Source organism: Chiloscyllium plagiosum, unplaced genomic scaffold (assembly GCF_004010195.1).
Source record: "Chiloscyllium plagiosum isolate BGI_BamShark_2017 unplaced genomic scaffold, ASM401019v2 scaf_12261, whole genome shotgun sequence".
In the NCBI taxonomy this organism is placed as follows: domain Eukaryota; kingdom Metazoa; phylum Chordata; class Chondrichthyes; order Orectolobiformes; family Hemiscylliidae; genus Chiloscyllium; species Chiloscyllium plagiosum.
The window spans coordinates 24076-35235 of record NW_025215076.1 but is presented as its reverse complement, the minus strand read 5'-3'; the positions used below and the strand labels follow the sequence as shown (position 1 = coordinate 35235).

The 11160-nt window shown below is 40.9% G+C and overlaps 1 protein-coding gene across 6 annotated transcripts in view; it reads right to left on the bottom strand.

Moving 5' to 3' along the window:
* Positions 1 to 11160, bottom strand: part of LOC122548151 (VIP peptides-like) — a 19401-nt gene that overhangs the window by 2107 nt on the left and 6134 nt on the right. For 3 of the 6 annotated variants that reach the window (XM_043686705.1, XM_043686707.1, XM_043686704.1), the window contains 4 exons: positions 9741 to 9881; positions 8867 to 8965; positions 6303 to 6428; positions 2310 to 2406 (listed from right to left, as the gene is read on the bottom strand). In XM_043686705.1, the coding sequence (XP_043542640.1) occupies positions 2328 to 2406; positions 6303 to 6428; positions 8867 to 8965; positions 9741 to 9881 (445 nt within the window). In that variant the 3' untranslated portion in view covers positions 2310 to 2327. Of the gene's footprint in view, positions 1 to 2309; positions 2407 to 6302; positions 6429 to 8866; positions 8966 to 9740; positions 9882 to 10240; positions 10562 to 11160 lie in introns of those variants that run through there. The other 3 variants (XM_043686703.1, XM_043686701.1, XM_043686706.1) reach the window with 3 other exon arrangements.

The following is an 11160-nucleotide window of genomic DNA, read 5'->3' as shown; positions in this document are numbered from 1 at the left end:
GGAAGTGGAAGAGATGCGGTGGAGGGCATCGTCGACCACGTCGGGGGGGAAATTGCGGTCCTTGAAGAAGGAGGCCATCTGGGTTGTACGTTTTTGGAACTGGTCCTCCTCGGAGCAGATGCGCTGGAGACGAAGGAATTGGAAGAATGGGATGGCGTTTTTACAGGGGGCAGAGTGGGAGGAGGTGTTGTCCAGGTAGCTGTGGGAGTCGGTCAGTTTGTAGTAGATGTCCGTGTTGATTCGGTCGCCTGCGATAGAAATAGAAAGGTCGAGGAAGGGGAGGGAGGAATCTGAGACAAGGGATGAACTCGGATTTCACCAGTTTCCTCATTACCCCTCCCCCCACCTTGTCTCAGTCAAATCCATCGAACTCAGCACCGCCTTCCTAACCTGCAATCTTCTTCCTGACCTATCCGGCCCACCCCAGTCTGACCTATCACCCTCACCTTGACCTCTTTCCACCTATCGCATTTCCGACGCCCCTCCCCAAAGTCCCTCCTCCCTACCTTTTATCCTAGCCTGCTGGACAAACTTTCCTCATTCCTGAAGAAGGGCTTATGCCCGAAAATTCGATTCTCCTGTTCCCTGGATGCTGCCTGACCTGCTGCGCTTTTGCAGCAACACATTTTCAGCTCTGCTCTCCAGCATCTGCAGACCTCACTTTCTGAATCAAGAACATTGCCGAGTTTGCGTGCTCCAGTCTCTAGAGCAGGAATTGAACCCACAAATCTAAGTATTCATTTCACAATCTGCTTTTTAAGGCAAGTGTGGCCAAGCTCACTTGCAACTATTTGGTTTACATTTGGTTGGGAGAGGCAAGATGGAAATCTTTAATCTGGCCCATCCATCAGGGGACTGATGCAATCTGGTTGGCGAGTCATTTTATATCCTGGTCAATTTCTTTCCACATTTTATTTATCAATTGTAAATTTAGCAGCATTTAAAAATGGTACAGAACATCTAACTGCTTCCACTTGTCTTGAAGAAAGATTAAAATGACCCCCCTTTAATCTAGAAACAGCAACGGAACAGCTGACAGACTGAGTAATCAACAAATACTTTGTTAAATAAAGGGAAAGAAAAGCAAATAATTTTACACTTCAAAAAAAGATTGTCATTCAATTGGCTCTCCAGAGGAGGTGCTTTGATAGATTTAATTAGCCAAGGCAGGAATAGAAAATGGTGGCATGGTAATGTCACTGGACTGGTAACCTTGATATCTATGTTAATGCTCTGCAGATATGGATTCAAACCCCAACCACAACAGTTGGGGGAAATTTAATTCAATTAACTAAATATTCTGGAATTGGAAACTCATCACAGTAACGGTGACCATGAAATTATCAACTGTCACAAAAGCTTTGTTTCAGTAACACCCTTTAGGGAAGAGAATCTACCATCCTTGCATGGTCCAGGCTACATGTGACTCCTGACTCACAGCAATACAGTTGGCTCTGAAGTGGCCTCCCAAGTCACTCAGCTCAAGGCACCCAGAGAAGGGTGACAATTGGTGGCCTTGCCTGGGATGCTCACGTCCCATGAAATATTAAATGAAAATGTCAAATTGATGGAGTCCTACTCTCTAAAATCAGGTCACTTTTAAGTCTGCCACTGCTCACAATAAATCTCAGGAAAGTAAGGCATTGACTGCAAATGTGTATGGGGATATTAGTCGGAAATATCACAATGATGAAACCTTTAATTTTAATTCTATAATNNNNCAGCTCAGAGCATGAGGTTGATGAATTTATCCTTTTATCTACAAAAAGCCTCTCTAAAGTAGCTTTGATAAAATATTGTTATTTCCAGAGCATTGTGAACAGAATTTTATTTCCAGATGCATCATCACACAGATTGCAAACCCATTTCAATGAATGGAACTGTTCTCTTTTTAATTGATTCTCAGGATGTGGGTGTCACTGTCAAGGTCAGCATTTATTTTGAGTCTTTAGATGTCTTTGGACAATATTAGTGCACCTTCTTCTTGAACCATTATTCCAATACAACTGAGTGGCTTATTAACCACACTAGTATGTATAAGTCAGACTGGGAATGGATGCTAGATTTCCTTTTTGACAGGACATTCGTGAACAAATGAGTTATTAAGGCAATCTGCCGGATGATAAACCATATCGTACCTGCAGGAAGTTACAGAACAGAAAAAACTCCTTTGCCATACTGTACTGACCAAACCTGTGAGAAACTGATAGTTTGTTTTAATGCAAATGAATACTCACTAACTACAATTGCACTTACTGAAAATTATCCAGGACTTTCACATGTATCCCGGTGGGAGAATCTATACCTACCTAATCTTGAAGCTGACTCTAAATCGCATCACTGACATAATTTTCAACAGGCGAGGGGTTGTCTAAGGTATCAGCTGAGTTTGGATCTTGCTGGCTGCTGGAAAATTAGAAAGAGTTGTTCACCATACTGAGAACAATAATTCTTTCTATTACCTGGATTTGTTACCTTTAACTCTTGAAAGGCATTGAATCATTACATAAAAGTAAGTGTTGAATCAATTCAGTTGGAAATCTAGAAGAAAAATATACAAAAAGAATTCAATGCTAAGTTCTACTCTATTAAGAAGCCCACTTCTGAAATGTATTAGCAAGTGCATTGCTTAAACTGGAACAAGCACACTTAAGCTTAGGTTTCGTGCACATGTTTTGAGATCAAATTTGGCAGCAGGAGGATTGCTCAGACTTCAGGACTTGAGTGTCCATATTATTCTTCCAAACGTTAGACATGAAGTTTAATGAGATTGTTATAGCTTTTGATTTTGTGGGTGGGTTAGCTTGGTTGGCTGGATAGGTCGTTTGCAATGTAAAATGATTCCAACAGTGTGGGTTTAATTCCCACACCTGCTGAGGTTACTATGGATAATGTTTCATCTCAAACTCTCTCCTCACCTGAGGCATTGTGACCCTCAGGTTAAACCACCATCAGTTCTCTCTCTAAGGGGAAAGTACACCAATAAGACTGTGGTGACTTTACCTTTATTTATATTTTAATCTAAGGTAAAATGAAAGGGGCTTTGGAACTTTTCCTAACCCTGTCCAACAACAAGATGGGATGAAATGTCTGTTAGAGATTATCGGGAGAAGTAAGTTATTTTATTGGAAAGAAGGTGGGAAACATTCACGCATGAACCAATGGCAGCAACAGTCCTGTTTACATTAATTAGATTTATAATCTTTGAAATCCCTGGAACATGGTCAGATTGTGAAGTTGTAAACACTTATGTTTTAATTTACTTTCATGATAAGCGATTTGGGGTCTCAATGTGGCAAATCAGCAATCACAAGGTCAATGTGATGCACATTATCACATTATCATGGAGTTGAGCTTTGAGGAAGGGCTCAGTTTTAGAACTATCCCTGAGAAAATCACAATCGCTTCATTAGGATCTGGGGGAGGGAATGAATAAAATTTGATAGTCTGTCTGGTTCACGAGACAGAAACAGAGTGGTGCCCATGCTCAGATTGAAAGGAACAATGTATTAAGGATTTGCAAAAAGGATGGAAGATTTGCCTGTCCTATGCCAGATGGAGAACCTCTAGGAAAAGTAATCATAAAAGATAGTTCTTGGGTTAAAAAGGTACCTGGCTGGGAAATAAAAGTAAGCAAAGGAAACAAGCATTTGCAAGCTAAGGATCAATTTAGGTCTGGATCTGGGAAAACTGATTGCCTACTTAAGGGCAGAGTTATATGTAGTTGTGAAGTGAATTTTTCTTTTGTCGATAGTAAAGGGGAAATTTTCTGTTTTGTAGTTGACAGTATAAGTTTACTACAATAATAGTGTTTAGCTGATAACACTTTTAGCCTGATTGTCACAGAGAAATATCTTAAAATATGAAAAAGTGTTTATCACCCTTTTTACTATTAACGGAAAGGGTGAATTGTTTTAAGGTTGCTGGTCTCTGCAGGGATAGTAATGAATGGTAGTGCCACTGACAAACATGTATGAAACAACTAGGAAGAGCATGTTTTTACTTCCCACCTTTCACAAACTCAAGACCTTCCAAAGGACTTCACAGCCAATTAAGTAGCTTTAAGATGAAGTACTAATATAAGGAAAGATACGTTTACCAATTTCCAATACCACGGACCCACTAGCAGCAGTGAGATAATGAATGCTGGTTGAAGGAGAAATATTGGTCAAGGCACAGAGAAATCCCCCACCATTTTCATATAGGGTCAGTGGATCTTTACATCTATCTGGGGATATTAAATGACAGAACGCCTAACAGTGTAGCATCCCTTCAACACTCCATTGAACCATGTCTTACATGTTGAATTGAATATGAGAGGCTTTGGATAGAGAGAATACATCTGGTTTTGCAAGGCTATGTAATGCAACAACCAAGGACGTGACAAAAGCAGAGATTATGAGTGTTTAAGTTGAGAAATTGAATATATGGTGTGTGCAGGGCAAACACATATTGGGTTAGATCAAGTAACCTGTGTCTTGGTTGTTTCTCGACACAATTTTTATACCATGCATACTCAGGACAGATTTGCATTGAAGACATCAGTACCAGTGTAGATCTGGGCTTACGGACTCTTGAGGCACATTCTGGTCATTTTCACTAAGCAAAAGGAGAATATTGTAGAGGAGAAGAATGAGGTATGAGATATTAGACTAGAAAGGATTGAGGTTAGTTATGACCAGGTGTTAGCAATTGTAATAAGAGTGAAAGTAGACAAGTCCCCTGGGCCAGATGGAATTTATCCGAGGATTCTCTGGGAAGCTAGGGAGGAGATAGCAGAGCCTTTGGCTTTGATGTTTGAGTCGTCATTGTCTACAGGTTTGGTACCAGAAGACTGGAGAATTGCAAATATTGTACCCTTGCTCAAGAAGGGCAGTAGAGATGACTCAGGTAATTATAGACCAGTGAGCCTTACGTCTGTTGTAGGAAAGGTTTTGGAAAGGATTATAAGAGATAAGATTTATAATTATCTAGCAAACAACAATTTGATTTCAGATAGTCAACATGGTTTCGTCAAGGGCAGGTCGTGTCTCACAAACCTCATTGAGTTTTTTGAGAAGCTGACGAAGCATGTAGATAATGGTAGGGCAATTGATGTGGTATACATGGACTTCGGTAAAGCCATTGATAAGGTTCCACATGGTAGACTGTTGGAGAAAATGTAGAGGCATGGAATTGAGGGTGATTTAGCAGTTTGGATTAGAAACTGGCTTTCTGAAAGCAGGCAGCGAGTGGTGGTTGATGTAAAATATTTAGCCTGGAGTCCAGTTACTCATGATGTGCCACAAGGATGTGTTTTGGGACCACTGCTGTTTGTCATTTTTAGAAATGACTTAGACGCAGGCATCGGTGGATGAATTAGTAAATTTGCAGATGGCACTAAAGTTGGTGGAGTAGTGGACAGTGTGGAAAAGTGTTACAGGTTGCAGGGGGACTTGGATAAACTGCAGAATTGGGTTGAGAGGTGGTAAGTGGAGTTCAATGCAGCTAAATGTCAGGTGATGCACTTTGGGAAGAAGAACAGCAAGGCAGAGTACTGGGTCAATGGAAAGATTCTTGGTAGTATGGATGTGCAGAGGGATCTTGGAGTCCATATACATAGATCCCTAAAAGTTGCACCCAGGAGGATAGTGTTGTTAAGAAGGCATACAGTGTGTTAGGTTTCATTCGTAGAGGGATTGAGTTCCGGAGCCGCAATATCATGCTGCAGCAATACAAAACGCTGATGCGGCTACACTTGGAATATTGTGTACAGTTCTGGTCCCGATATTTTGGGAATGATGTGGAAGCATTGGAAAAGGTGCAGAGGAGATTTACCAGGATTTTGCCTGGTCTGGAGGGAAGGTCTTATGAGGAAAGGCTGAGAGACTTGAATCTGTTCTGATTGGCAAGAAGAAGGCTAAGAGGGGATTTGATAGAGACATACAAGATGATCAAAGGATTAGATAGGGTAGACAGTGAAAGTCTTTTTCCTAGGATGATTATTTCTGTGTGTACGAGGGGGCATCACAACAAATTGAGGGGTGGTAGATTTAAGACAGATGTCAGAGGCAGGTACATTATGCAGCGAGTGGTAAGGGCGTGGAATGCCCTACCTGCTAATGTAGTCAACTCAACCACATTAGAGAGATTTAAACAATCCTCAGATTAGCATATGGATGATTTTGGGATAGTGTAGGGGGACGAGTTGAGAATAGTTCACAGTCAGCGCAACATCGAGAGTGAAGGGCCTGTTCTGCGCTGTATTGTTCTATATTCTCTACTCTATAATCTTATAATTGCTCCAAATTTATTTAAAGTACCTTGTCTGGCCATTTGCTATCCTTTCGAGAAATTCTTTCGCTGCCTTCTCCTGCAGGAGAGTGGTGTACATATGAGTGAATACAGCATCAGAGTGACGTTTGCTTGCGTTGTGCTCATCCTGGGTTCTGATTATCAGAAACAAAAGCATCTTCAGTCTAAAATGTTCAGGCCATGCACATGGTTCAGTTAAAAAGATTCAATATGCCTGCTCCCCGACCTCAGCTGTACATTACACATGATAAAACGTTTCATTTAGAATTCTTCCGTTAAGTGGCTGAAACCATGATTAAATTCGGAATAGAAAGGAGATTATGCTTCAGTTATACAGAGCATTGGAAGGATCACATCTAGAGTATTGGGTCCAGTGCTAGTCAGGGTGCTTAAGGATGCTAATGCATTGGTAGCAGCTCAGAAAAGGTTTACTAGACTAAGACCTAGAATGAGTAGGTTGCTTTGGAGGAAAAGTTAAATCGACTAGATCTGTATCCTCTGGAGAAAGTCAGTAGTGACTTAGTTGAAACATAAAAGATCTTAAGGTGACTTGACCAGTTGTACATTGAAAGGAGTTTCCTCTTGTCAGGTGGAACTGGGAGTAATAGTTTTAAAATAGGGTGTTGCTCAGCTAAGACAGATGAGGAGACATATTTTTCCTCGAAGAAGATTAGGAGTCTTTGGAATTCATTTCCTTAAAGGGCAATGGATGCAGAGTCTTCAAACATTCTGAAGGCAGAGGTCGATCAATGCTTAATTAGCCAGGGGATGAAAGGTTATTGATGATGTGTAGGAATACAGAGTTGAGTTAAAACCAGATCAACCATGATCTTATAAAATGGCAGAGCAGGCTTGAAGAGACTTTCTCAAGTGGCTTACTCTTGATCTTTGTTCAAATGGAACACCCTTTAGATTCAATTAAAATTAAAAATTTGGGGAAATATTCAACAATACAGTTGCCATATCAAAATACTGAGTCACAGAGTCTGACATCACAGACAGAGACCATTCGGCCCATGCTAGACTATCTTTCAAAGGGCTATCTAATTGCCCCACTCTATCTCTATCATCCTGCATCTTTTTTATGCTTTCTTTTTGAAAGTCAGTATGGAATCCTTCATATTCCGTAGCATATGCTGGATCAGGACAATCTGCAGCACATGAGAAACCGTATTTTCCAATTACCTTAAACTGGTGCACTTTGGTTATCAAACCTTTCATCAAACGGTTTCTTCACTCTTAAGCTTTTAAAAACCTTCATAATTTTGAACAATTCAACTAACTTGCTCCCTAACATAGTGAGTAAAACACATTCAATAAGGAGTTGACCATTCAGCCCTTGAGTCTCCTCCACCATTCAGCAAGGTCATGGCTGATCTGATTGTAACCTCAAGCCCCATATTCCCATTTACAGCTGATAACTTTTCACCTCCTTGCTTAATTAGAATCTATCCACCTCAGCCTTACAAATGTGCTAGGACTTTGAATTTAAAACAGTATCCCCTAGTTCTTGATGCTTGCATGAAAGGAAATGTCCTCTCCATTCACCCTGTCAAGACGCTCAGGATTTTATGTTTCAATTAATTCAACTCATGCTCTCAAAGTCTAACAGATTCAAGTCTAGAATATGCAACTTTTCCTTGTAAGATAACCCACTCATTACATATTATTACTTATTAGTCTGGTAAAAGCTATCTGTATACCAGTATTTGTGTGATTCATGTACTAAGACACCTCCATGTCAGAAAACTGTAATGATTCACCATTTAGAGAATATGTTGCTTTTTAATTCTTCCTGCTGAATTGGATAATTTCACATTTCCCACATTATATTCATCTGCCACATCTTTGTAGACTCACAACCTAGTTTTTTGCAGCTGCTTTATATTCTCTTCACAACTTACTTTCCAAGTTATCTTTGTACCAACATCAGATTTGGTAATCATATCTTACATTCCTTCATTCAAGTTATTTGCATAACTTGTAAGCATTTGAGGTTCTATCAATCCATATGGCCTTCCGCTTATTTCATCTTACCAACCTTAAAAGAGCCATTTATGTCCACTCTTTATTTCCTGTTAAACAGCCAATCTTTTCTTTCTCCAGTGTGTGCATGCTCAACCATAGCATCAGTTGGGCTTATATTTGTTTTTATGACCACTGACAATTTATTGTCAATTGCAGCCAAAACATTTCTCCTCTCCCTCTAATGGAAAATGGCATTTTTCTATTTGGTGTAACAATGTCCAGTTTCTCAGTGTCACTTGTAAAAATGTTATCATTTGTATGTCAACATTACTGAGGAGCAGTTCGTTCATCACTTTAAACTATCTTTTTCTTTAACAGATTTAGAAAGGCGATGCATTCCCCAACTCATTGCTCTAGTGTTGATTGAGGGGGGATTGATTGACGTTGATGCTCTTGTTTATACACTTCATGATTGTAAAGTTCAATCGCATTCAGATGCAGTTTGAAGTCCCAAAATCCTCCATGTTCTCCAATGCTGAGCCCCGGCCCACACCCAGTGTGTCCCTGCCATGCAACTCCCCACTACCCCCAAGCATTCACATACCTTTTCCCCATCAGTGATTCCAGATATTTCCTAGCAGCTATTTCACCAAGCAGTTTGCTGTATTCGTTGGTGAAAATTGCATCTGAATGTCGTTTTGCTCTGGAGGAATGGAAAGAAACACACAGACAGTTTTAATATAGAGGACTTTTGAGAGATTTATGAAAAGAAATGATTAATTACAAAACTATTGGACAGTTTGTGCAGAATTGTTGGATCAGTCTCTGAAAGGAAGGGTTCTCTGGACTTTGCCCCCCAACATCAACTACTCTTCCCTTGCAATTGCTTCTTATTGACATTTATAAACCATTCAAACACACACCAGCACTTGCCTAAGCAGTATGGCTACTAAGAAGTCATGTGCTCAACATTAATGGGAATAAAAGATTGCCTTAGGCATAAAGGTGGGCCTGTACTCACTGGATGTCAGCAGAAAGGGAGGCAATCTTCTTGGAAAAGATTCTGAGGTGCTTCTTAGGAGAGAAAAGAATCGAACAGTGGGCACAGTTCATAAATAAAATGTATTTCGCTTAAGATACAAATGAGGAGATAATTCTGCTCTCAGTTGCACCTCTTGGGAATTCTCTTCCTATGAGCATTGAAGGCAAAGTTACTGAATATGTTCAAATCTGAACTAACAGATTTTCTTTTTAAAATCAAAAGGGAGTCAAGGGTTATAGGGCTGGGGAGGGAAATTAGACAAGACAAATAAGGCTGCAACCAGATCAATCACAAATTGAGTTTGAACGTGGAACAGGCTCCAAGGTGCCTTTTTTTCCTAAGTTTTAATGTAGATCATTGTGCTGGACCAATATAGTGAGCAGTTCTGAATTTTTTTTTGTTTAAATATGCAGGATTGGCAATGTAATTCTCTCACCTTGGCATGCTTGCGGACAACTGGTAATAGACTTTGTCGCTGTCTGACGATGGGTTTTGGTAAATGTCACTATCAGCTCTCACTGGTGATTGTGACTGATCCTCACTGGACTGTCCATCGAAACCAACAGCATTTCGCAGCCTGAAGGTCAGAGATAAATAAAGTCAGTCCAACTATGGTCAGCCTTGATGGAGCCATCACTGGCGTCAGATTACGAATTAGCATGGGTCTGATTATAAACAGCATAAGGCTGGTTCACAATGTGTTGGTGTAACTCAGTGGCCACAGTGCAGACAAGCAGCATAGACAGAACCAAATATGGCAACAATCTAAACTATGGAAAGTATCAAAATAACAGAAACTAATTGTATAAAAGGGTGATATGTACGCAATTTGAGGCACAAGTGATTTTGTCACTATCTGTAGGCACTGGTTACTTTATCGTTGAAGTTTTCCAGACGATTTCCCCTACGTACCGATTAGGACAAACCTCGAATTACCTAATCGTGGCCCAACACAGGATCACTGCACTTCTACTCCAACAGCATTCGGGACAGACTAAAGGAAGCCGTTCGCAATAAACAGCGAAAATCTCAATCGGATGGATGTCCTTCTCTTCACCCGGGACAGTCGGGGAATTATTCAGCGTTACTATCCAGCGTGTGCCATACGTAATGTTACATTGATATTGAAATCCAGGATAGTCCACTAGAAAGAGTTGGGAGGGAATCTCAGATTGCACACTCCCCATTCAATCTGCAGAGTGTAGTCTAAGGCGACTTGTGGTTTCTGTAGGAGTGTTATAACATCTGCAGCTCATAAACAGGTTATTCATCGTAACATTGATCCATGTTGACGTCCCCCCTTTCCGACCTCATCACCTCATTCTCCCAGTGACTCTTTCCCACTCCCCCCACCCCCGCCGCACAGATCTAGCTTCCCCTTGAAATGTGTACAATTTTACTCGGTATGGTGGCCATAATTATTTATGAGCATCATATACGCACTTAATGTGATGGATTAATATCAGGCGAAATGAAATGAAATACTCTGGAAGTTGTGATCATCATCAGCGAATCCTCCCCGCTCCCCACCCCCAACAGCGCGTGTTGCCATAGCAAAGCTCTGGACTTGAGGCTGAGCCAGCCATCCCACCCCCAAGTAAGTGCTACATCCTGCAATGTACAATCGAGATTGCAGATGAGCCCATAAGAAATAGGAACAGGAGTAGGCCATTCAGCCCCGCGAGTTTGCTCTACCATTTTGCTCATTCCATGCTCCTCACTTCCCTGCTCCTTTCCGGTAACCCTTGACCTAACTGGTCAAGAATCCATCTTCATAATGAAGGGCTTTTGCCCGAAACGTCGATTCTCCTGCTCCTCGGATGCTGCCTGACCCGCTGTGCTTTTCCAGCACCACA